This window comes from Microtus oregoni, unplaced genomic scaffold (assembly GCF_018167655.1).
Source record: "Microtus oregoni isolate MIOR12 unplaced genomic scaffold, Mior012 000011F_ref0000422, whole genome shotgun sequence".
NCBI lineage: Eukaryota > Metazoa > Chordata > Mammalia > Rodentia > Cricetidae > Microtus > Microtus oregoni.
Window position 1 is genome coordinate 22,344,596 of NW_024543070.1, and position 27,593 is coordinate 22,372,188.

The 27,593-nt window shown below is 38.9% G+C and overlaps 1 protein-coding gene across 1 annotated transcript; it reads left to right on the top strand.

The window, feature by feature from the left end:
- Slc25a46 (solute carrier family 25 member 46) lies at nucleotides 1-27,349 on the top strand. Its single transcript, XM_041660039.1, has 8 exons — nucleotides 1-918; nucleotides 3,509-3,551; nucleotides 4,903-4,960; nucleotides 8,277-8,354; nucleotides 10,986-11,086; nucleotides 14,474-14,530; nucleotides 16,725-16,782; nucleotides 25,180-27,349. Exons 1-8 carry the CDS (start codon nucleotides 636-638, stop codon nucleotides 25,756-25,758), a joined length of 1,257 nt encoding a protein of 418 aa, XP_041515973.1. The 5' UTR covers nucleotides 1-635; the 3' UTR covers nucleotides 25,759-27,349.
- The last annotated feature ends 244 nt before the right edge of the window (nucleotides 27,350-27,593 follow it).

The window sequence follows — 27,593 nt, forward strand, 5'->3', positions numbered from 1 at the left end:
CCAAAAGACTAATAAAAACAGGTAGTGGGGGGAATCAATAGAAGTCTTCATGGGGGTTGGTGTTCAGTGACAACGCTGTGATCTTAGTACCTCAAGTTATTTGGATACATCAGAAGAAAGTTGTTTATAGTTGCCTTGTGGTCTTAGAAAAGTTAAACACTTGATTCCTGTGTTGTAGAGGGCATTATGTATTCTCACGAGAGGGTGTTTTTGACTTGTACTTTGCTAATGCTTGCTGGCCCCTACAACGGGAGACAAAGGGAGACTGAGTGCCACTCTTGTCCTCATGTGGGGTTCCTGGGAAGGGGAGACGGCATATTGCAACCGGCCGAAGTCATCCGGGGCTGCTGTACCATGCGAAGCATCCCTGAAGGCAGAGAATACACACTGCATCTTCTGCGACCAGGCCCAGCAAGCATCCTTCCCCTTCCAGCCTAAGACCGCTGCCGCGTCTCCCTGGCAACCAAGTTCGGAAGAAGAGAGGCGAGGCAGAGTCACGTGTGCTCCCGGGACTTCCGGGTTTCAGTCGTGACTTCCGGTTGTCAGTCTTCTGACGCGCGGCGACTGCGGCGGGGACGCGGTGGAGGCCTGGGCTCGGCGGGCCGGCCCCTCTCGTCCTCGTCCGCCCGTCCGAGATGCATCCGCGGCGCCCCGACGGCTTCGATGGCCTGGGCTACCGGGGAGGCGTGCGGGACGATCCGCCTTTCGGCGGCCCCTTCCATGCGCGCTCTTTCGGCTCTGGGACCGACCTGGGCCACTGGGTGACGACTCCCCCGGACATCCCGGGCAGCCGCAATCTGCACTGGGGCGAAAAGAGCCCGACGTACGGTGTGCCGTCCGCGCCCACGACGCTCGAGGGCCCCGCGGAGGAGCTTTTTCCCGGCGGCGGCGACGGCCCGCGCCCGGGCCCGAGCAGCGGTGAGGGGTGCGGGGCCCTGCCGGGCGGGTGGGCCGGCGGACTCCGGAAGCGCGCGCAGGGCCCGCCTAGGTCCTTGCACACGCAACCACACCCTCTGCCCTCCTTTCGTCCTCTGCCCCGAAGCGAGTCTCCTGTGCACGCGATTTGTGCTCCGGATCACCACACTAGGTGACAGCAACGTAGCCTAGGAAGCATTGGTTGGAGTGTTCAGGGGCCCGAGAACGTTACCACCGGTAGCCTGAAGCAGGGAAGAAATAAATTAGATTATTCTTGTCTGATTCACAGTCAGATCTCTGACAGATTTGGTTAACTTTGTGTATTGGAAAGATTTTTTTTTTTAGCACAGGCAGATTTGGGTTTGGAACCTGGCCTCTACTAATCATAAATTTAAACATTTTTGTCTGATCCCTTGTTAAGACTTGCCGAATGATGTAATTTTTCTGAGTGCTAAATAAAATGAATAACAGTATAATAATTAAATATGCACAGTAGGATAATTATTCGTTTCCTTCCCTTCCCCTTTCAGCATGAGAGTTCTGATTTTAGGCCCTCAATCCATAAACCCCTGCAGTTTTCCCTTCTCGTCATCCGACCTAAAACCTCCACTTTAGAGTTAGAAACACCGCTATAACTTGACTTTGTAAGCCATTACTCTCTATGGAATGTCAGAGAGCTTCAGTTGCAACAGTGCACGAGCCACATACGTTTAAAATCCTTTTTTTTTCTTGATATATAATAGCTAACTTCATTCTCTGGGAATAACAAATTGAATCATGAAGTATGAAACATGGTTGTACATGATCGTGCTACTCATTTCTTAGTTTTCACTCGGAGTGCAGAAGGGCTTGACTGAGCTGAAAGATCCTGATTCTTAGTGAGGACATGAGGTGGTGAGGGGGATCCGGGGCTCAGCCAGGGCCGACCGTTAAGCTTTTGGTTGGCCTCTCATTTGTTTCATTGTGTTGTATGGGTCCAAGAATAGTGCTGGGGAACTCTTTGAATGGAGCTCTGAAATGATTCAGAACACAGGTATGATTGCTGCAAAGTCACTATCTTAGGCAGTACAGTTTTTAATCTTTTCTTAAATTACATTTTGATAGTTCCAGTGAGGGGAAACTTGCTAACACAACCAGTTTATTTTGAAGTTGTTACCAAGTAATTGAGTAAAACTTTGCAGCAAGTAGAGCCTCACATAGTTGACAGCATTAAGTCTTCCTAAAACTCTTCATAAAGGTCATGTTTACTTTAGTATTTGGGAATTATAAATAAGCACCCAAAAGAAAGTACTTCAGTATGACAAGAAGCTTTCTAGCTTGTACTGTAGCATAATTAATAAAAACCCAGAGACCGAAATTGGGGTTCAACCTGAAGGTCAGAAAAGCAAAACAGCCAGCTACTGGCTCTTACCTCTCTACCTCAGTTCACAATGGCAATCCTGCCTCCAGGAATCTCAGAATGAGACTGTATCTGAGAGCTGTCTCCTCCCATTTTATATTCCTCTCTAGGGCTGGGATTAAAGGCATGCATCACTACTGCCAGTTTCTATGACAAACTAGTGTGGCTCTGGGACTAAAGGTGTGTGTCACCACTGCCTGGTCTGTAAGGCTGACCAGAGTGGCTGTTCTATTCTCTGATCTTCAGGCAAGCTTTATTTATTAAAATACAAATGAAACATCACTACATTGTACATCTTTCTGGGTGAAGCATGTGGTTTCCCCAGGAACATGCTTCCATGGCCTATTCTTATAAGAATATTCACGTGATAAAGTTCATCGCTTCATTTGAAATGACAGAAGAGAGAGACTGTCTCTTGTGAATGTTGCTATTTCATGTCTACTCCCTGTCTAGGTCACTGTTAGGGTTATTCAGGAGGAAGACTTCTATTCTGGCAGTGCATAGGAGTTTTCAGCCGTTACCTTTCCTGCAGGGCTGTAGAAGGGAGCACATGTGTACCTAGGGTCCTGCCACTTAGACTGGATCAAGCAAATGTTCGTCAGCTCTTTCCAATGGAAGGGCATAGGGAGAAGCTATACCTAACCTATACTGATAGCACCAGTACTCTCAAAATAACAATTTTCAGGTATTTTACATACAACTATTGTCCCTTAGTAAGAGCAGATGACTGATTGTACAGAGTAAGTAGTCAGTTTCTTAGTGTATCAGTCATGGCCACCCATAGAGAATTTTGGAATGATTGTAATCAGAAATTAAAGCTGACAATGCTTAGATTCCATCGTATACAAATTTGACATAGTCCTTACAGGGCTTTAACACTTTTTCAGAGAGTTGCCTTTGATAATATTTAAACTTTCAAGGTTTTATCATTTAAAATAGTCACAACTTAGAAATGTCCCAGCGTACAAGTCCTTATGGCAATAGTCCGTTGGAATGAAAGACAGAATTGCTCCGGTAAGAGGTACGTTCCGTGGAACTTGCCACAGCGCCGCCAGTCACTTACTAGTTAAATCACCTCTCTATCCCACATCATATTCTGATGTTTAAATGAATAACATGTTACTCTAAAATTTTGGTTATACATATTTTGGTTATAAATAATGGTTATAAGTAATCTTATCCTTTTTATTTTAGAGCAGTTGAATAGATTTGCTGGATTTGGTATTGGACTTGCAAGGTAATGTTTATTCTAAATTTTTTTTTTGATTTAGAGTTTGGCCTTTAATTATTATAATATTAAGTAATTAACATTCTTCCTTTAGGTTTTATTAACTCTGTAGGATTTGATTATTTAGAATCCATAACTTGCTGGGTAGTGGTGGTGTACACCTTTAATCCCAGCACTCGGGAAGCAGTGGCAGATAGATGGAACTCTGAACTCCAAGCTAGTCTGCTCTACAGAGTGAGTTTCAGGACAGCTAGGGCTACACAGAGAAACCCTGTCTAAAAAAAACCTGCCCCCTCCTCCCCTAAAAAAAGCCAAAAAGAAAGAATTCATAACTTGATTTTTCTCTAGTAGAAGTAGGAACCAGTCATCTCATTGTAGAAGGAAAGAAGGAAGGAAGGAAGGAAGAAAGAAATTTTGTAATGAATATAGTAGTAACTTTCATGACTCTATCAGAATTGAATAGAATGTAATCTTCCCCCTCAAAGTGATGTGATTGATAAGCCAGCTCTCTAAACATGCAGTGGTACCCAGGTAGTTTTGCAGCATAGAGACTCATTTTTGTTTTTATTTACCATTTGATGGTCGCTTATAATGGTCATTATAACATTCATCAGTATTATTTATGGTATTATGAAGATTCAGAAATATTGGACTTGTGCATTGCTTATCCTTCATACCAAAATGGCTATCATTTTAGATAACCGGTAGAATGACCTTATTTGCATATTAAAAACTGAGGGATATTTGTGTCAGCATAGATAAAGTCTATTTTCTATTTTGCTAATCTTTTTTAGCCTAATTTTTATTCTTAAAGCTTAATGCCAGTTTATATAATATGTATGTATATTCTAATACTTATAATATACACACATATAATATATATAAACATGCACACACTATTAGTACTTAAATACACAACTGTAATTATTTTGGGGGGAACATATTCAAAAGAAATATTTGATATATAAAGTAGTAATTAACATGTTCATTAAAAATCCTGTAACTTAAATACCAAGTATATCAAAATAAAAAATTCTGGAATGAGGATCTTGAAAAGCAAATGACTTTTCATGTGAGAATTTTGTTCATAGAGTATTTTCTGAGAGGGAAGTTAAATGGTTAACCTTTTTCTTATGGAGCTCAATTTTCGTCTTTGTACTCTATAGATAATACATATTTACAAGTTTGTGGATCTAAATTTTATTTATATTGAATTTGCTATTTGCATTATTTGCAGATGTATAGATATTAAATTCCTTTAATTGTAAAAATGTAAGAATAACCTTGGGTATATGTATATTATAAATAAAATGTGTGTAAACATTATATTTATACTCACATATAAATAATTTCTGCATAGTCTCTTCACAGAAAATGTGCTGGCCCATCCTTGCATTGTTTTACGCCGCCAGTGTCAGGTAAATATAAGCTTTTGGACTTCTGAGATAAGCCTAATCCTAACTAGAAGCACAGAATTCCGATAAAATGACATGAAATCTTACACCCATTATTCTATGTGAAATGCCCCAAAATCTGTAATACTTCAGTTCTCCAACTTTTTAGTCTTAAAACTTCTTCAAAAATCTTAAAAGTTATCAGAACTCTGAAGATGTTTTGCTTATTTGGGTCATTTCTGCCAGGATTTATCATTTCAGAAATTAAACCTAATATAATACTGATCTCATTAAAATAATAATGCACTCATCAGATATTAACAAATAATCCTTGCAGAAATTTATGTTGTTTTTTCTCAAATGTCTGTCATAATAGGAGTGAGCTCCTCACATCTGCTTCTCCAGTCACTCTGTCGTAGAATGTTGTTTTAAGAGAAACAGGAATGATCAGCCTCCTACACGGGACGCCTTTGAAAACAGGATTATGTTTATTCTTTTCTGTGTCTTCTGATGCGACTCCAGAACTCACTAAGTGGTGGTGTCTTGTGTGCAGTGTGAAACCTCAAGTAACCTATTTTTTTTAAAACTCCATTATATTAAAAGATTCCTATTGAGCTGGGCACACCTTCAATCCCAGGAGGCAGAGGCAGGTAAATCTCTGAATTTGAGGCCAGTCTGATCTGCAGAGCGAGTCCTAAGACAGTCAAGGCTACATAAAAAAAAAACAACAACAAAAATTCACACTGATTTATAATGCATCCAAATGTATTATAATTTATATCACACATGATTTTCAATCACCCTATATTTGTTATTTGAAAAATGTTAACTCACTGAGTTGTGTGTTCAGATTCTAAAACACCAGTGATCCCACAAGAAGTCTTTTATCAATATATATTCTTAATGAGATGTACATTCCCCTAAATTCTTTTTTTATGTTTTATTAAAATGTATTAATTATACAAAATAATTACACAAAGTTATGACATTTTCATACATATATGTCATGTTCTTTTTTCTTGTCCCATTACCTTCCCTTGTCCTTCCACCCAACTTCTTCTGGTTTACTTTTTATTCCCCAAAAGTGCACTTCCTGCTTTCATGTTTTTTATTTCGTTATTTTTTCTTTAATTTACAGAGCATCCTATATTCTACAAATGAGAAAATGTCTGTTGTTTGTCTGAGTCTGGTTTACTTGTAATCAGATCTCTAGTTTCTTCCAATGTATTTTTCTTTGTGGCTGCATAATAATAATAATGTGTGTGTGTGTGTGTGTGTGTGTGTGTGTGTGTGTGTATGTGTATGTATGTGCATGTGCATGGGTGTGATGTGTGTGTGTCTAGTCTGATTCCATAAGCTGGTTTCTGTGACTAGTGGAATAAGGAAAGGCTGCTGAGGTGTCTCCGTGTCTGCTGACTACGGTCCATCTGCTATAATCCAGCGTACACCTGAAGAGGCAGTAGCTCTGGTTTTAGTTTCCATGAAGGACCTCTACAGAGATTCCCACAGTGACTGTGCTGAAGGAGAATTCTTTTTCCTCGCATAGTCACCTGCATTTGCTTTTGTTTGTTTTCTTGGTGATAGCCTTTACAGTAGGGTTGAGATGGAATCTCAGTATGGTTTTGATTTACATTTCTCTGATATATAATGGTGTTTAATCTTTTTGGCTAATGGTAATATTTCCTTTGCCTACTTACTGCTTGGATTATTGGGGGTTTTGGCGTTTAATCTTTTTAGTTCTGTATATATTCTAGATAGTTAGTTCCCTGTCAGATGGCTCACATTCTGTGGGCTCTTTGTTTACTTTGCTGAAAGAAGCTTTTTAATTTATGTGGTCCTGTTTGTCATTTCTCATTACTATTCCAAAGTTATTGGTGTCCTTTGCAGAAGGCCCTAGCCTTCACCAGGATTTTAAAGTGTAGTTCCTATGTGTTCCTTGCCCAGAACAACATTCTAAATCTTACTAAGGTGTTTCCCATTTGTACTTGGAAAAAAGTTGAAAACAAACACTCTGAGGATCTTCTTCTTTTTCAATCACCACCAACAAAAACCACCACCAAAGAATAACAACAACAGCAGCAGCAGCAGCAACAACAACACACAAGCTCACTTTGATAATTTACAAGTACATATTTGGTCTGAGTATATAGTTGAGTAGCTGAGCACATACTTGGCCCTAGGTTTAAGTATCATTACTGCAAGGGGAAGATGTATGTTTCAAGTGTGAAGGTAATAATTTGTATGAAAGTAAAAGTTTGACAGGGTATTTTTAAAAAGGAAAAAAATGATGTTCTGTGATAAAAAGTGGCTAAGTAGGTTGCAATGCATCATGTAAGAATTTTCCTTCATGACAGCTGTCTTCTTTAGGGAACACACAGAATGTTAATTAGAAAGGTGCTGTGTACTTATAGATCAGCTTCATATAATTACCCTTTGTACTGCTTCACCAAGGACACTCTCAGATGGAGATTGCTTTTCCTTCCTGTGAGTACCGATGTGAAGAATATCACTGAGAAATACAACTGATGCTACTGCTTCGACTCATGGTAGAGAATCAGCAGTTTATTCACCCTTGTTATACCCATAGCATGCTGTCAGTACACGAAAAAGGCAAACGGTGCCTGAGTAAAATCTTTGAACTCGTTAGGCCCTGGTGAGGTAATGGAGCGCCCAGCAGTTACTGGCCTGCATAGTAGCAGGTCCTGTTATGTAATTTTAGTTCTTTGCCAGATCATCTCCCCACATAACATTAAGATAATATAAATTAGGAAGGGGGAGGAGGGTGGGGGAAGAGGGAGAAGGGTGGGAGGAGGGGGAGGGAAATGGGAAGCTGGGAGGAGGCGGAAACTTTTTCTTTTTCTCAATAAAAAATTAAAAAAAAGATAATATAAATTAGTATAAATTAATCTGTTTATACTTGTCACGGAAAAATAGGAATGCATAGAGAAATAATTACCTGAATAGCAGATGCCCTAGAACAGTAAGATTGATCTGCATATATTTAAATTGTGGTGGTAACTACATTATGATTTAGTATTGCATCATTTTGACACATTTGGCTGATTTATGATTTGTCTATTTTTTGTAAGCCATAGCTTAAAAAAATGCTTGGCCAAAATGAGTATGAGATTTAATTTCAGAGCTTAAAAACCTCACTTGTCAGACAGCAAGATCCTCTTCATATCTTCATTACTAGGCATTTTATGTGGTAGTCGGCATGTTGCATTTATATTGCCATATGCTAACTTGAAATGGTTTATTTGTTGTTTAATCTGCTCTTTAGATTTTCATGACTTACTATTTCTTGACAAAACAGAAAAGATGCTGTCTGTCCTTACAGGTGAATTACCATGCTCGGCACTACCATCTCACTCCATTCACAATCATCAACATTATGTACAGCTTCAACAAAACGCAGGTGAGAACCTATTCCATTAAAGCTGTGTATTTAAGCTTGTTAAGCATTAAAGTAAGAATTCTACTTTGAGACAAGGCGGTGGTGGCACATGTCATTGATTCCAGCACTTGGGAGGCAGAGGCAGGTGGATATCTGAGTTTGAGACCAGCCTGGTTTACAGAGTGAGTTCCAGGACACCCAGGGCTACTCAGAGAAACCCTGTCTCAGAAAAAAAAAAAATCCTCCTTTGAGTCTTCCAGAATTTTACTTCATTCAACAAAATTGCAAAGAACTATGCTAAGTTCCAAGAATTTAGCAGCAGAGAAGGTAATATTATACAATCAAGAGAGTTACAGTTGGTCACAGAGACAGAAATGTCAGCAGAAGATTGTGGTCCAGTACTAGAATGAGAAAGTCCTGATTAGCATATAGATGAGAGGCATCGTCATAGCTCTTCATTAGTCTTCTCATTGCTGTAACAAAACACCTGACAGAAACATATAAGGAAGGAAGGGTTTATTTTATTTTTTTATTTTATTTTATTTTTTTTGGTTTTTCGAGACGGGGTTTCTCTGTGGTTTTGGAGCCTGTCCTGGAACTAGCTCTTGTAGACCAGGCTAGTCTCGAACTCACAGAGATCCGAAGGGTTTATTTTGACTCAAAATTTAAAACATGATAACATGCCTCCTGGGCACAACATAGTTGACCACATTTGGTCCATAATCGGGAGGCAGAGAAACATAAGTGCAGACACTTAACTTTTTTGGCCTTTCTTTAGCTCTCGATGATAAAGAAATGATGCTGCCAATTTTTAGGGTGGGTCTTCCTCCTCGGTGAAGTATTTCTCATCTGTCTACAGTGAAGATTGGCTGCCACAGCTGGGGCTGATCACAGGGTATGACGAGGGACAGCTGTTGAGAAGAGACACTGTCTCGCATGCTTGTATGTTCACTTGTCAGAAAGTCTGCTTCTTACAGCTGAGGGCAAAGGTTTCATGTGTTGACGTTCAAAGGCAAAAGGAAAAGAGGTTGTAAGTTTGGGTACCAGGTATTATGCAGTAAATAGTACCTTGTAGCAGAGGTGGAGGGTGAGAGGAAGATGAAAAAAGAGCCAGAGAAGTAACAGCATCATAAAGGGCCTTCCATGGCCTGCACACTTTATTCTAAAACCCAGAAGAGAACCACTGAACATGTTTAGAGTGACAGTAGCATTGCGAACCAGTGGATTGTTTGCATCAAATTTGGAATTTATATATTTGAATTCTAGGAACTTTTCTACATAAATGTTTATATACATATGTAGTATAGTGTACCAGGCCGGGTGGTGGTGGCGCATGCCTTTAATTCTAGCACTCAGGAGGCAGAAGCAGGTGGATCTCTGTGAGTTTGAGGCCAGCCTAGTCTATAGGAGCTAGTTCCAGGACAGGCTCCAAAGCTACAGAGAAACCCTGTCTCGGAACCCCTCCCCCCAAAAAAAATTATCTATCAAGGATGTCATATTCTGGTAATAATGTTCATAATATGGTTCATATCGTTCATAATAATGAACCAAGAAATTATAATATCTAGCAAGAGGATACCACTAAAACAACGATGATACATTCATGTGGTAAAACACCAGGTGGCCTTTACAGATAAGAAACTACTCTGTGTGTACTGGGTTGTTTTTTATGTTTCAAGATATATCTGTTAAAAATGAACAAACCAGAAAATTGTACATCTTTGCATGCACACAGATATCTGTTCCATGCTGAGCTGTCTCTGGAGACTGGAAGATAAAAGCCTCTGCTAAGGGGCTAGGATGAAATAGAAACACATTTTTCTCCTGGTACTATATTGCTGCATCTGATATTACAGTATTGATATTTTATTTTCTCGCTCATAGATAAATAATGATAGTAATAACACCACTGCTGTTATTATAGTAGAAACAGTGAACTCTTGTAGTATTAGATGTATATAAGTAATAATGTAAGAATGGTGGAAAGAACATAAATTTATAAGAATCTGAGAGAACTTATAGAACTTTGGTTGATTAGATAGGAGGAATGAGAAACATGATTTGGACATAAGTCTGAAGGAGCTATTAAGGGAAATAGGAACTACAAGAAAGAAGGAAAAGAAATGGTGCTAATGGGTATGGTTCAGTGAAGTCGGGGATGTACACAATTTGAGATAGCTGTAGGTCGTAGGAATAGCTGGACTAGTAGGGAGTTGAATATAGAGATACCTGAGCTTTTTAATAGGTCATTTTGGAGCACCTAATTAAATGGAGTATTCATCTGGGTCTAAACTAAGCTACCATGAAACATTAACAGTTGAGGCTACCATAGTGCCACAGGCTTATGACTTGGGTTCCTGGGACTTGGGAGGTTGAGGAAGGAGGATCAAGAGTTCAAGGTGAACCTGAGCTACTACATAGGAATTTGAGGCCAGCATGGGTTATGTGTGAGTGTGCCTCAGTAGAACAAGAACAAAGTGGTAGAAATCTACCACTATTAGATTTTAGCTACAGTTCGGTAAGATTTATATTAGAGTAATAACATATTAGGAAATATCAGTAAACCTTCAATGTTAAGTTTCATTAAGAAGTTTTATGTTTCATGTTTAGGCATTAACAGAACTATTTTTATTGTTTTTGTTTTGATTTTAGGGACCACGAGCCCTATGGAAAGGAATGGGAAGCACATTTATTGTCCAGGGAGTCACACTTGGAGCAGAAGGCATAATTAGTGAATTTACACCTTTACCAAGGTACATGTGTGGCCTTTTTTCATCTTAGTTTTATAATCAAATATGGAAGCCAATATCTTGAATCTGAAAATGTGTCTGAGAAAGCACAGAGAAGAAGGACAGTCAAGCTGCTCTATTAGTTACACCTTGCGGAGTGAGGGTGGGATAGGGACTTCCATGTCCTAGTGTCTTTCCTTCCTAACTGTTGTTGCCAAGTGGCAAACAGGAATATGTTACAACCTCTTTAAGTAGCTCATCTGATATAGTGCGTGGTGTGATTTGTGCCATAGTTAAATAAGCCCCTTTCAGATTACCAGGATACTAACCTGGAGTTACTGGCATGTATTAAAAAAATAACTGAAAATTGAGATAGAGTCTGAATTAGAGTAAGAACTGACCTAGCAGAAAAGGAGCTCCTTCCAAAAAAAGGTGCCAGTATACCTGGTCGGTCTCATGGAACTTAAGACAATCTCGGCGACAAAAAGAAGCAGCTTGTGCTTGGGAATGAAAAGAAGCAGAGATGCTAAAGTATGGGCATGTCTTTTAAATGTTTTTTTTTATTTATTCTTTGATAATTTGTATGTGTATACAAGTATCTAGGTCATATCCAACTCAAAGCCTCTCCTCCCTCCATGACTGTGTTTTTGTAATGGCTATTCTCTGTGGGCCTGCAATCAAACGTTTTATCTGTTCTTGACGTGCTTTGATCAAGGATATTCCCAAGAGGTAATATGAGAGTATTGCTTCAGACTGGCTTGTAGAGAGCTGTGCGTTAATTCTAACCACACTGGGGCATTCTGAGTTGTGGAACAGAACAGAAAGTGCTGAGTTAGGAATACACACTACATGTGTAGCTGTAGCTGCTTTTAGGTTGGAAATGGGAGTATCAGGAAGTGAGATTTTTTTTTTTTAAAATGGGAATGCTAACCAAGGTGGAGAATTCAGTAAGAATAAAGGAGATAAGAAACGTAACTTTCAATAAATGGAGTTTGAAATTTTTGTCAGACCTGTAGGGGTTGTTTTAGTTACTTTTATATTACTGTGAAGAGACAACATGACCAAGGCAACTTACAAAAGAAGGCATTTAGTTTGGGATTTAGCTTCAGAGGGTAGTAGAGTCTGTGGCCATCATGGCAAGAGCATTGCCAGTCAGGCAGGCACGGCACTGTAGCTGAGAGCTTACATCTGGTGCACAAGTTTGCAGCAGAGAGAGAGAGAGAGAGAGAGAGAGAGAGAGAGAGAGAGAGAGAGAGAGACGAGTGCACGAGATCAAGCTAACTGGAAATGGTAAGGGTTTTAGAAGCCTCAAACCCACATCCAGTGACAGACCTCCTTCTCAAAGGTCACACCTCCTAATCCTCAAATATATCAGCCTGTGAGGACCATTCTCAACTAAACGACCACAGGGAGACATGACTAAAAAGTGATTGGAACTGTGGATCAGGATGCTGCAGAAATTATTTAAGTAAAGACATAGCTTTGAGTATTGTGCATAAAATGTTATTCAGAATTGAGACTCAGTGAAATTCAATTAGTGGAGAATTGTAGACCACAGTTCTGAAATGTGACAAGGGAAGAATCCTGGACCACTTGTACATCAGCATATCTGTGTCATATGTGGGCTTATGGGGGTGGTGAGCAGTAATTGAAGTTTGTGATACCATCAAAACAGAATCAGTGCTAAGATTCATGACATAGTTTCTAGAAGTCAAAGGTTGTAAACTTCAATTATAGATACACTGGGAGAGAGCAGGTAGATAAAGTTAGGGAAATATGTTGAGTTTTTTCTGAGTCAAATTCAGCCAAAACTTGTTGCAGGAAAGGTAGCACTGGCCTTGTAAGCCACCATGTGGTTGCTGGGAATTGAACTTAGTACCTCTGGAAGAGCAGCTAGTGCTCTTAACCTCTGAGCCATCTCTCCAGCCCAGCACTGGCCTTGTAGAAAGCTTTGAGAGACTGATAGTGTCCTATGTAATGGCAGTTGGCAACAAGGTATATCTACAGCAAAGATATGGTAGACAGTAGTGAGAGATTGTAATTTGTTGGCAACTCTGGCATGGCCAATTTTCTGTTTCAAGTACTATATTCTTCTGCAAGAACTCATGGATAGTGTTAAAGCCTTTGAATAGTTCTTGTTCATTTATCTAAAGTTAATCCTTAGGATACATTATTTTGCATTATTAAGAAAGTGAGTCAGTTGAAAGTCTAACCACTAGTATTACACGTGTACTCAGTGTTGGGATATGTTTGTAAGGGAAGGAAATGAAGGCAAGAGGCTGAGAGCAAACTTTTTCTAATGTATTTGCTGTCAAGGAACTGTGTATTCTCAAACTCCTTTATCAATACAGCTTTGCTAAAAGTGAGGAACATATGGCTAGCTAAAAGTTTTCTACTCATACTCTAAGAATTGAGTTTCTATGCTGGGCTAACTTTATATCTGTTACAACTTTTATGTCACATGAAAGTATAGATATTACCAGATCTTTTGTTTTTGAGGCTTCCGCCAAAACAGATCTTTAAAAAAGTTAACAAAGTGTAGGCATTCAGTTTAGTAGTGTGGTAAAAATTCAGTATCTGCAATGACAATATTTGTGGTTTGGCTTCTGAAACGTAAGTGTCAGAGCCATAGGCAAACAATTGAAAGTAGAAAATTGGCTATGAGGAGAGAGATGAAGGGGGAAATTGGAATTGACAGACCTGTTCCATAGGCCCAGAGCCACAAGACCAGTTATCAAAGTAGTCGTATTACCCAGAGAAAAACGGTACTTCCCAGAAAAAACAGCCCATCTGTCTGGGACACATCTGGTCCTACACATTTCTGATACAGAACACTACCCTGTGTTTTATAGTAAGCAGGATGTGCATGCTGGTGCTCAGCTAACTTCCTCTTTTTCATTCTGTCCAGATCCTAACCCATGAATCCACCCAGGCTTGAAGCTTTCTCACAGACATGCCTGGGGGTGTGTCTCCTAGGCCTTCTCATCTGTCACACAGCAGTAGCCACCATGCAGCCAGTCACAGCTTTTCCCTGCAGTCTTCTCTGCTGCAGACACAGTCGCTTGTCTCCATTTAAACCACCACACGTGTCAGATTATGTCCAGAAGGAACATCCTTCCTAAAGACTGAAACAAAACAGAAATTTATTACTGTTTAGAATTGGGCAGTGGTAGCGCATGCTTTTAATCCCAGCACTCAGGGAAGCATAGGCAGGCGAATCTCTGTGAGTTTGAGGCCAGCCTGGTCTACAGAGCGAGTTCCAGGATAGCCAGGACTATTATACAGAGAAACCCTGTCTTGAAAAAATAAAAACAACAACAACAATAGCCCTCCAAACCTCAAAACATTAACTTAAAAATATTTAAAATAACACACAATTTTGTTTTATTTACATTTATTTTTACATTTTAGGGAAGTTTCACACAAATGGAATCCTAAACTAATAGGTGAACACCTTCTTCTGAAATGGTAAGTTTTGCAATGACATTGTTAGCAGAACGTTCCATTAGCTTTCTTAGTGTTAGAACTGAAACAAACCTTACTCATAATATAGTAAAAAAAGCTAGAGTAATAGGAATAGACCTTTACAGAATAAGTATCAAGGTTTTGGGCTAAGATCCTGAAATACACATGCTGTTTAAAATGATTCTTAGGCATTTGAAAGGTAAAAGTCATGGTTCAACTTCTTACTTTTGTTTAAGTTACTTTTTATTTTATTCAATTTTGAGGGTGGGATGGGGTGGGTCTATGTGTTTGGGTGCACTGTGTGAACGTGGAGGCCAGAGTTTCCTGAGGAGCCATCAACCTTGGTTTTTGTTTTTGTTTTAAGGTGTTTTTTTTTTTATGATTATAATATAGTTATATCATTTCTCCCCTTCCGTTTTCCCCAACTCTTCCCATGTAAGTCTTGCCTTGATCTTATTCAAATTTATTGCCTTTTTTCTTTAACTGTTGCTACTTGGTGTAATAGTAGTAATACACACATACACTAAGTAACAACAATTATAGAAAAATCAAAGATAAATTGCTACATACACACATACAGCTTTCTCAATCCACATAATGTTACTGTATGTATATGTTTTTAGGGATGATCATTTGATATTGGATTATCAGTTGGAGTGCAGTCTGGGTTACTGATTAGGCTGGGCAGCAAGCAAGCCTCAGGGATATACCTGTTTCTACCTACCTAGCTCTGATATTGCAAGGGCATGCCACTATGCCCAACTTTATACATGGATGCTTGGGATCAAACTTGGGTCCTCATGCTTCCATGGCAAGCACTTCATCAGCTGAGATCTCCCCAGTCCCTTGACCCAGCTTAAAAACAGATAGATAGATAGACAGACAGATAGATGTAGGTAGGTAGATACATAGGTAGATAGATAAATAGATAGATAGGTAGATACATTGGTAGATAGATAAATAGGTAGGTAGGTAGGTAGATAGATAGGTATATAAAAATTACTACTATGTGTTGAACATCCCTAAGCCAAACATCTGAAATCCAAAATACATCAAAATCAGAAGAATTTGAACACCAACACATGTCAAATGTGTTGAATCTCTCTAACCTGATCCTATTTAATTAGGGGTGGGCTGTTAGAATCTAGCCACACAGAAAATATTACATAAAAACACAGTCAAGCTTTGCTGGTAAATGAGTATAACGAATAATTTAACTTTGTATCTAAACTTGGTTCTCATCCTCAAGATCTCTAGTTATATGCAAATTTCCCCAAATCTGAAACACATTTGATCCAGGATTTCTGATAGAAGGGATACTAAACCTTTGTCTTGCTGTTAGTCAGAGATATGAATGTATGTGGTGAAGAGCAAACTCAAAACGATAGTCACGTTATAGTCTAAAGTGATTTTACTCAGTGACTATTTTTACATATTAGAAGTTTATTTTATTTTATTTTTTAAGATTGTGAATTGGAAATTCCTCTAGCTTGCTGGCTCCCTCTGTGGGGCAGTCTAGCACATAGCTGATATTCCATTTGTCTGGGAGGCCAGTACTTATGAGGACCTGGCCCCTAAGGATGTTGTTAGCTTAGTCCCATCCTTGAAATTATTTTTAATAACTATACTTTGCAGACTTGCAAAGCAGTAATGTTACAATATTGATGAGGAAACAACTTTGGAAAGCTGTACAATCTTATTTTCCATAATAACAGGGAACTTGGTTCATAGTTAAAAGCTGGCTTAGTCTGCTGATGGGAAATGTAGACATAGAACGTGATAATAAGGGAATAGCAAAAATTATTCTTGTTCAGATATTAGTAAAACACCAGACTGTGGAACAGTTCTTCATCCAAAAGGTTCAGAAACAGAGGCAGCACTAGGAAGAGCGGGTTGACGTCCATATAGTTAATCATAAATGAGTCTGCATTCTGCTGAAGGTATAATCTATAATCTAGGTTTTTTTTTTGGGGCAGATTGTCTTTATTATTATTACTTTTTAATTTCCATTTCTATTCATTAAAGTACTCTGTGTTTCAGCATTCTGAGTTACTATCACTAGGTCCAAAGTATAGTAGAAAATTTATCAAGATCATTTTGGGTTTGAATGTATATTAGGTGAATACATTAACACAGATCTTAAAATTTCATTATAATTTACTTTGTTGTACTGATAAAGTTTGGTTTATTTCTGCAGCCTAACATATATGGTGGCCATGCCTTTTTATTCAGCAAGTCTGATTGAAACAGTACAGGTGAGCTGTTCTTGTAACTTTTGTTAAGTACCTTTAGAATATACTGCGCATGTCTGATTTTAAATGTTTATTTCACAGATACATGTATTTATCATACATTACCACTGGTGTAATATTTCCATTGTAAATTTGGGTCACACAGTTTTAATTATTTTTCTCCTTCCCATACAGTCTTCATTCAGGTATCTTAGAACCCAAGCTATGACTTGTTCTGAATATATAACTCTCTTTCAAGGGGCAAGAACAATTTAAAATGCTTATGGAGTATCATAGCAAGTTCATTAATAATTATCTGGGCATAAGGTAGTACCTATAGGTAATTTACTAACAGCATTATTTTTAAACATCCCTCTGATGGAACATTTTTGGTACAATAAATACAAAGCTTAAGCAGTCTCCTGTTAGCATTTAAATTCTGCTTGCTTGTTTTACTATTTCTAACCACACGGTGGCACTTGAAGCACACTGAATTAAATTTCGTAGCCTCACCATCTTTTACAGCTAAAACTGAGATGAAAGTGTTTATACAGCTGTCTTCTGTTGCCAGCACCTGATCTTCAAGAATATGTTCCCCACCTGTGTCAGTGCCTGCTCTATAAAGTGCTTGTGGGCCAGCCTCGCCTTTCTGATTTTTGTTTTGTTTTCTCTTAATTTGCTGTCCCCACTACATCATTACTTTCTGGTTTTGCTGTTGCTGTTAGAACTAACTTTGGTTAACTGAAATTAACGTCTTATGACCTAAACAGACTTGCCTGTCCTCTTGCATTTGGGTGGTGGTGGTGCTGTATACTTTGCAGAGCTAGGTGTCTATGAGGTAGTCCCACTTTAAAGATAAGAAAAACTATCAGAAAGATAATAACTTTAGGCAGAATAACTAAGGAACATGCTATATCAGGAAAGAGGCCTTAGCATGGCACAGACTCACCACAGTCATATTTGTCTGTTTAAATTAGAACTGTGACTTTAGACAGATTTTTAAAAATTATTTTAAATTGCAATTTTTATCTTCCACAGAATAGGAATAGTATTTAATAACTCAGTTCCTATATTTATGTAGATATCCAGATTGCAGTAATAGCTTTTCCTCTGTGCTGTTTTTGCTTGTCTCTGTTTAACGCTGTACTTGTGTGTGTCCTCGGTGTTTCACTTGTTAGTGCCCTGCTTTCCTTTCCACTCCCTTTGTCTGTATTGACAAGCTTCTCTTTCTTTTCTCAGGTTTCTGCCCTGATGAACATCTTTCTTTCGGTAGCCTCATTTTCTTCCATCACTTCTTGTCTTGTACCTGTCTCAGTCTTGGGTCCTCCCTGCTTTTTATCTGTTCTCAGCTCTTAGGAAGCTCTGTATGTCTGTGAATCTTGTCTATTCTAGTCTTCCTCTCAGACTCAGCTTCTTCAGGCAACCTTGTTACCCTCAAAGGGAGTTCCCCCCATTTCTATCTGTACTAACTTGCTATCTTCTAAACTCTAGTTTTAGGGGTTTTGTTTTTTGGCTTTGATTCTGCATAACTAATAGGCTATCATGCCTTTGGAGAATCAGCAGGCATCTAAGACTGTCCCTTCTCCTAACCAGGGGACCTCACTCTTCCCGCTTCTTTTGCTCATTACCGAATGAATCATCTGTGCTCCTGTGCCCTTGTAGGGAACCCTTGACCTCTTAGAGAACTTTTTTTTTTTTGGAGATATGTAGATCACCAGAAGAATCACTGTTTAAAATGCTTGAATGAGAACTACTTCCCGATGATCAATCCAGTATCCAGTATCCTTGAGTTCTGTCTATATGCACTTGAAAGTTTATAGTGTTTAAGTTACAGTAGTTATGTCCCTTTACTAAAATAAGGGCCCATGTTGATTCCCCAAGATCAATTTCAGACTTCTCAGAATAGTGTTGTATCAAAGTTTTTATTGACTTCTCTCTTCTATCTTTTTTAAATTTATTTTTCTTAATTCATCAAATATTTATTGAGAAACAACCTGTATCAGAGAGGGTCATAGACTTGTATAATACATTAGCAAATGATACTGACAAAAATCCTCCACTTCTGTAGAACTTAAAAGCCTGTGGGGAAGTTAGACATAAACAAGACACATCTCTATCTGTGAGAAAAGTTGTGTTAAAGAGAGCAGAGCGAGGGTGAGGTGTTGTGGGTAGGGAGGGACAATTAATATTTGTGACAGAAGATCAGGCAAAGCCTCAATGAGCAAAGGTCTAAGGCTAAGAAAGGCATGATTATTTTGAAGAATATTTTGAGCAGAGGGAAAGCAAATGCAAAGACCTTTAGGTGAGATTGTATCACCTGGTTTGATGAGTTGCGAGGACTGGCTCTGCATAAACGAGAGAAAATAGTTGATTACTTTAGAGGAGTAAGAGGGCCCCATCATGATACACATTGTAATAACTAATGTAAGCATTCAGTCTTACATCAAAGAGATGTGGATTTGAGCAGAACAGTGATTAATCTGATTCTTATCTTTATTAGAATCACTTTGGCTGATGACATTGGAAAAAAAAAATCACATAGGAAAGGGGCCATAGTTAGGGGCAGCAAACTGGGCTAATCAGTCAGGTGAACTTATTTTAGCCTCAAGGTTTCAAAATAATAGTTGTTTTGTGAAGACTTCTAGTTTGTGTCTAGCTTGGATCTTATTCTTATAATCTGGCTTAGCATCTTACTGATGCCAAGATTTATGAATTTTAGTCTTTCCTCTCAGAATGTCAACCCTGCAGTGTTCCTTGACTCAGCAAAGCAGCGCCTTTCACTTAGCTTGCTAGTGTCTCTCACCAACAGCCTTGCATGAGACAAGTTTTTGTGTACCCCAGGCTGGCCTGAAAAACTCGTTAAGATGGTCCAGGGTAGCCATGAATTTCTGAACCTCCAGTGTCTATCTCCCTAGTGCTGTGACTGCAGGGATTTGCGGCCACACCTGGGTTTATGTGGTACTGGAGATCTAACGAGGACCTTAGCGTGCTAGCTAAGGCCTTTACCAGCCGAGCTGCATCTCCAGCCCCTTGGCCATTCTGCCTTGTTTCTTTGATGACACACAAATGTAGTCCAGCAGTAGTTTCCGTAACTCTGCTCTTAGCAGCACAACTGGATTGATTGGCTTGCACTGCTGCCTTCTAGGCCAGCCCCACTGCCTCTTCACTGGGGAGTCACAGGAACTTTATCATGTATCACACTTACCGTCTGCTTTTGTTACTCTAGGCACAACAGGCAGTGTTATTTTAAAGCTTAAATTGCACCAGTTTGTTCTTTTGCTTTAAATTAAGCAGTTATTTCCCATATGACTAGAAGCCAAAGATTATATCCTGATCTAAAACATCTTATAGCCATTGTCTGCCATTTTTAATTTCATATTCTATTCTTCTGTGACTGTTGCTGCAGCTATATTGATGTTTTAGCTCTTCTGTTTTTGACTCTCTAGAACTCTATTGTTTGTATCATAAACATTCTGTTCTTAACGAACATTATGAAAAGGCAGACATTTCAGGCGATATTAGTCTTAACATTTATTGAATATGTACTGAGTACCAGGCCTCTTTTATTTAATATGACAAAGCTTTTATTGGAGAGATGTAACTTACCCTAGATAGGAAGTCCACGACAGACCAAACTACAGATACCACCAAAGCCCACCTTGGTGAACCAATGAGTTTTATTGGAGTTACTAGAGTATAGTTGATGGGTTATTTACAGTAGCAGAAATGACACAAAGATAGCTACATCAAAGAGATGTAGTGTGGTGACAGCTTACAAAGCCGGGAACCTGGAGCACAGTACATAGCCTGCAGGCAGCTCAATAGGTTGGAGAGTGTCCTTTCCAAACGACCCGGTCTAAACCTCTTCTAGGCAACTTGGCTGTTTCTGCTTCTTTCATGCAGCTGCTCTGGGCTCACAGCCTTTTTTGTAGCTTGTAGTATCTGAGACTCTTCTCTGCAGTTTAGCTTGTCTGAGAGTCTTTGCAGTTCAACTCTACTTCTCTGAGAATGATTCTCAGGTTTTATTGCTTACTCTGGCAGGAAGGGGTCTAATGAATTTGGTCAGTTTCAGGGACTTCCTGAAGCTATTTTGATTTGTGTACCTTCCTGTTTTTAGGAGCTTTCCCTAGGATGGAATGTTTCAATCTTGGAGGAAGCTATTACAGAACAACCATATAAATGATAGGTTATACCATCTTCCATTTTTATAGAATGCTGAACTGATGCTTAGGAGATGCTAAATATAGTAACAGTTGTTACACAGCAGTAAGTTAAGGAGACAGGATTTAAAACCATACATCAGTGATATTTCAACATCCTCCGTTGCCTTTTCACATGCTATGCTTCTGAGTGTTTTGAGGAGTTTGCATAAAACAGATGAGTCAGACTTTCCACCCCCTTGTTGTATCTCGGTTCCCCACAAGAATAGCTTTTTACTTTATTGCTGTCTTTTCTTTTTCTTTTCTGTTATTTTTGAGAATATATTATAATCACACCATTTTCCTCTTCCCTTCTCTCCAAACTCTCCCATATATCCCCTTTTGCTTCTTTCATGAACTCCTTTATTTGCTGTTACATTCATTTTTGTGTATGTATAGACATATATTCCTAAATATAACCTGCTCAGTCTATATAATGATACTCATATGTGTGTTTTCAGTGCTGACCATTTGGTATTGGAGAACCAGTTGGTGTGCTCTTTCTTGGAGAAGACTATTTCTCCCGCTCTCAGTGTTTCTTTGTTGCCTGTTTTTTTTTTTCAAAATTTTTATTTATTTACTATGTATACAATATTCTTTCTGTGTGTATGCCTGCAGGCCAGAAGAGGGCACCAGACCTCATTACAGATGGTTGTGAGCCACCATGTGGTTTCTGGGAATTGAACTCAGGACCTTTGGAAGAGCAGGCAATGCTCTTAACCTCTGAGCCATCTCTCCAGCCCCGCCTGTTGTTTTTTTGTGTAGGGTCGAGCCTCATGAACTCTTTCCCGTCCACTTTATCATTTCTGTTGCTGTTATCCTTGTTCAGCTCATGTTTAGTCATGTTGGTTAGACTTGATGGCTGTAGCTTCTGACATTACCAGGAGTCACAATTTTTTAGCAAAATCACTGGTCCTCTGCCTTTTACAATCTTTCACCCCTTCTGCAATTTTCGCTGAACCTTAGGTGTAGGAGTGGTTCGTAATCCGTGGGACTGATCCACAACTCTTGTATTTTGATTTGTTATAATTTTCTGTAATGGTCTCCATATGTTGCAAAAGGTAGTTTCTTTGTTAATGATTGACTTATCTATGGGTAAGGACAAATGTTTGGATTGTTTTTAGTTATTATGCTGGTTTAGTAAAGTGGCTTTGTAGTTTCTGTTACAAGATCCATGACTTTATAACATGGAGTAGTTAGCTAGGTTTCTAGCTCTAGATACTTTTTCCCTTTTGCTAGGTCTTAAGTCCAATTAGAGAGCTATTGGTTACACCAAGGAATGTATGCCACTACTGCGCCCTTAAGGTAATCTTGCCATGCTTGTTGTTGTGGTTCTTATCCAGCATAGCTGAGTTGGACTGTTGGTTGCTTCCCTCCTTAGGCAATTTGTATGGCTACTTGTAGTACCATGAAAGCTACTCTTCCAGGAAGAGTTATTCAGACCAATTCCAGATCAGGGGTCTCTGGGCCCTGTTTCTGAAGTGCATGAAATCTTCAGCAATAGGGATTACCTTCCCACTTTGGGGGGTAATTTAGGGCAATAGCAATAGGCTGTATGTTTTGAGAGTTTCTTCGACAATCCTGGCCAACATCTCAAAAGAGAGCTCAGTCTAGTATTGGGGTTTCTGCTAGGTGGTCTTTGGTTATTGGAGGTAAATGAGAAAAGTTTATTTAAACTATATATGTATATTATACACAGAATTCCATGTATTATATATTTTTTAAAAATATAATTGATAGTATAATTCCTTATAATATTTTCAGATGTCCTTATTATTATTTTAACCCCTCCCTCCTTCCTTTTCTGAGTGTACTTTCCTCTTTTCCTAAATAGCCCTTTCCTGTTTCCATGACCAGACCACCTGTACCCTTCTCCCGCTTTTTTCTGAATTCACCTCCCTACCCCTTCCCTGTAGAGCCCTCCTTTCCCATTTCCCTAATTAGGTCACCTGTACTCTGCTTTTCTCCCTCTATTGCTCCCCAACTCTCTGACAATTTGCTCCAACTAGTACTTCAAGCACAATGTTGAAAAGGATTGGGAATAGTGGACATCCCTGTCTAGTTCTTGACTTCAATGGGATTGCTTCAAGCATTTCTCAATTTAGGAAAATAGTGGCTGCACATTTCTTGTAAATAACTTTTATTGTGTTGAGGTTTGTTCTTTCTAGCTCTACATTCTCTAGAACTTTTATAATGAAGGCATGTTGGATTTTCTTCAAAGGCTTGTCTGAATCTTTTGAGATGATGATGTGATTTTTGTTTGTAAGTCTATTTATGTGGTTTAGTACATTATTTATTTACTTGCTTATGTTGAACCATCCCTGCATTTGAGGGATAAAGCCAACATGGTATAGTGGGTAATCTTTTTGATGTATGTATGTATTCTGTTAAGAAGTATTTTTTTTTAAAAGATTTTATTTATTTATTATGTATACAACATTCTGCCTGCATGAAGAGGGCGCCAGATCTCATTACAGATGGTTGTGAGCCACCATGTGGTTGCTGGGAATTGAACTCAGGACCTTCGGAAGAGCAGCCAGTGCTCTTAACCACTGAGCCATTTCTCCAGCCCTGTTAAGAAGTATTTTATTGAATATTTTTGAGCCTATGTTCTTCAGGGAGATTGACTTGTAGTTTTCTTTTTGTTTTGTCTTTACCTGGTGTTTGTATTTAGTGATGGTGTCTTTGTAGGCCTGTTTTTGTTTTTGTTTTAAATGGTTTAAGAAGGACTGGCTGTAGATTTTCTTTGATTGTCTGGTAGAATTCTGCTGCAAGTCCATCTGATCCTGGGATGTTTTTAGCTGGAAGGCTTTTTATTACAATTTCAATCTCATTTGTTAGGGTCTGTTTAGGTTGTTGACTTCTTGGTTTAATTTTAGTGATTTACCTAAATCTAGAAATTAATCCATTTCTTTTAGGGTCTCCAGCTTAATGGAGTACAGTTTTTTTTTTAGACAATCATTTATAATGTTCTGAATTTTCTTTGTGTTGTCTGTTTCAATGTTTCATCTTTGATGAATTTTATGATTGTTCTTTCAAATTTTGTATCCTTGGGTTTATCTAGGTAATTCACATTGTCAAACATTTCTGCAGGCTTTTGAGAGAAGATACCGACTTGATCTGTCATGTAATTGGGATTTTTTGCAATGAGATCTGGTCATGTGAGCTTCTTTCCTTAGTTCTGAATCCGATATGGACAGAGTAGATTGAATTAAAAGAGAGGATGTAGGGGGCAGGTTTGGACTAGAGGTTGGAAATGGCTTGGGTAGAGTGGAGCTGGGGACAGAAGGGACCGGACTGGTGTACAGAATGTGATTCCTGGTCTGAGTCTGGAGAATGGAAGTTGAAAAGGTTGCATATGGTATTGAATGGTCCTGTGGGTGGGGGGAATAGATAAAGAGGGTCCTGCCCAAAGCCCAGGGATATTTTTCTTGTGCAGGCAGGGCAGGCCAAAGTAGGCTAGGACATTGGATGTGGGACCTGCGCGTAGATGTGGCCAGCTGGGGAGAAAGTGTGGATGGGGAGGTCAGGGGACCTCCAGGGGCTAGACTCTGGAGAAAGATGTGCAAAGTATGGCTGGGTGGGGTAGGTTGGACGTGACACAGAAGGTGCCTGTAGGTGGTTGCAGGTAGGGCGGGTTCTGGCGGAAGCCTAGAGGCTGGTTGAATTTCAGGCAGGGGTGGCCTAGGCCAGGGTACTGGTTTTAGAAACTAGGCTTAAATTTACCAAGTTGTGGACTGGGATAGACATTGGAACAGTAAGTGGGAAGTGGCTATTTGGGTGGTTGAGCGAGGAGCTGAAGGTCATTGTAAGTAGACTGCAGGTGGAGCATGTCCTGCTCATTGCTGTCTCTTTTTGATATTTTCTTTGAAAAAATGAATCTAGTACTAATCTAATCTCATAGCTGAAGTCAGTAAATCATGGATGTTTTCTTTCTTTGTCAATACATTTATCTCAAAGGGACCTAATAACAGTTCTTTTGATGGCAATTTTTAAAAACTGTTAAGTTGGTGGTCCTGGAGAGAGCTCAGGGTAAAGATACACTGACTACTTGCTCTTCTGGAGAGTTCAGTTCTCAGCACTGCAGTTCCGGGAGATACGATGACCTCTTCTGGACTCAGTAGGCAGTGCACGCAGGCAGGACAACCACACACATGAAACAAAATAAATCTTTTTTTTTTTTTTAAATAAAATTGTACCTTTTTCATCATTTTTGTTTCAGAGTGAGATAATCCGAGATAATACTGGCATCCTGGAATGTATTAAAGAAGGGATTGGAAGAGTAATAGGCTTGGGAGTGCCTCACAGCAAACGCCTCCTTCCATTGCTCTCACTGATCTTCCCGACAGTCCTGCATGGAGTTCTTCATTACATCATCAGCTCCATCATTCAGAAGATTGTCCTCCTAATTCTGAAGAGAAAGACCTATAATAGCCACCTAGCTGAGAGTACTAGCCCCATGCAGAGTATGCTGGATGCTTATTTTCCAGAACTTATTGCTAACTTTGCCGCCAGCCTTTGCTCTGACGTTATACTTTACCCATTGGAAACCGTTCTGCATCGCCTTCATATTCAAGGAACACGCACAATAATTGACAATACAGACCTTGGCTATGAAGTACTTCCAATTAATACTCAGTATGAGGGAATGAGAGACTGTATAAACACTATTAAGCAGGAGGAAGGAGTATTTGGTTTTTATAAAGGGTTTGGTGCTGTTATAATACAGTATACACTGCATGCAGCCATCTTGCAGATTACCAAAATTATTTACTCCACACTTCTTCAGAATAGCATTTGAGATTTAGCTTCTATCATTGGCTGGTCCAAAAGATGTGGTCTGGATAATTTGCTCTGAAATTACAAGTAATAATTAATGTAAAATGCTGTGTGGAAAGAAGTAGGCTGGGAATTGAGACTGGTGGAAAAGCTCATGCTGATTATACTGACCTCTCATTTTTCTTAGGTATAAATAGATAGATATATAGCTATATAAATAATACTGGATTGAAACCTTTCCAAAATTAAAAACTCAATAAAGGTAATACTTTAAATTTAAAATGTAAAGTTACATTTTGGTATAGCACTCATGCTGATCCTGGGTAGGAGGAAAAATGTATCAAATATAAAATGAAATTGCAGCGACTTGAATCTATTTTATTGACCTTAATATTTGTTATGTATTTGTTAAACCTGGATTCAGGTCAGTGTGTTAATTCTTAATGCAGTGTATAGTATCAGGGATTTTTTTCCTTTAAGCAAAACCAATGATTAGATTTGGCACTCGGTAAGCAGGGGTTGAAGGGTTTTAAATTATATGTAACCTTTTTATTTGCTGTATATATTTATTATATGGATCCATTTGTGTGTGTACATGTAACTTGGGAACTCCTTCATCCCTGCTTGCAAGTTCTCATAGACCAGCTTATTGCATCGAATGGAGGGAGACACTTTCTGCTTGAACATCAAGAGTAAGACATCAAAACGTCAGGAAATAGCTTTCTTGTTGCAGCACCCCCAGCATTGCAGTGCCAGAAACCTGAAACTTTTCATATGCTTGTGACGTTTGGATCATCAGATGATTTTAGAGCCACTTTTAAAGATACCTAACAATCATGGCAGCCATTACTGTTTCCACCTTTATCTAAAGGAGCCTTACCTGTCTTTTATTTCTAACAGAACTTATCTTAAAGGGGGCAAAATTAAAGTTCACCTGGGAATTTGGGCTTCTTGCTCACCATCAATAATGACTGCAATGTTTCTTTCTTTGTGTGTGTGTGTGTGTGTGTGTGTGTGTGTGTGTGTGTGTTTGTGTAAAGTTTTATTCTCCAAATGAGCTAACCCAAAGCTAAATATGAGATATCCTTTGTTACATTTTATTTAAACTTGCTTGGATAAGTACTGAAGAAAAATACAAACCTCATAGGAAAGTTATCTTTATGTTTTATGAAGGAGAGGGAGAACTTGGTAATCAGTTTAATAAAATAAAGTTGATGTGTTCCTGTGGTGGATTAGACTTTGTAATGAAGTGATATATAGTTCACTGACCATTCATGCAACATTGCAACATTTAACGTTTCTTTTAAAGCAATATATCAGTGATCATTCATGCAACATTTAATGTTTTATTTCTTTATGAGCATGATCAAGTTTATAAACACTGAAGTGCAGTGCCTGCAGATGTTGGCCAACCTAGAATGCATGCAATCTAAAACTGGTGTTACATGTTCAATGTTGCAGAGAGTGTCAGTGCGCTTGGTAAGAACTTAACATGGACAAGGAGAAGCATGAAGTGATGTGTAAGTAAGTGGCTCTCCCCACCCTGTGTTACTGAAGTAATGTTGTCTGCTGTTTAATTCCTCAAAAAAGGAAAATAAATGCTGTTGATCACATTTTGCACTGATGATTAATCTCTTAAAATACGTTTTTCTCTACCTAAAAATGGGGCTAAAGTTGTTTTTATTGACTTTAAGCATCTAAGTTTGTAGATATTTATAGGCCCCCATCCTCAGAATCACATTTTATATACAAGTCAAGGTTGTTTCAGAGAAGAAACCAGAAGATTATGGTTTCCTGAAAATTCCTACAACAGTCTAAATGGAACCAAGTATTTACTAGGTTAATTCTGTGAAATTT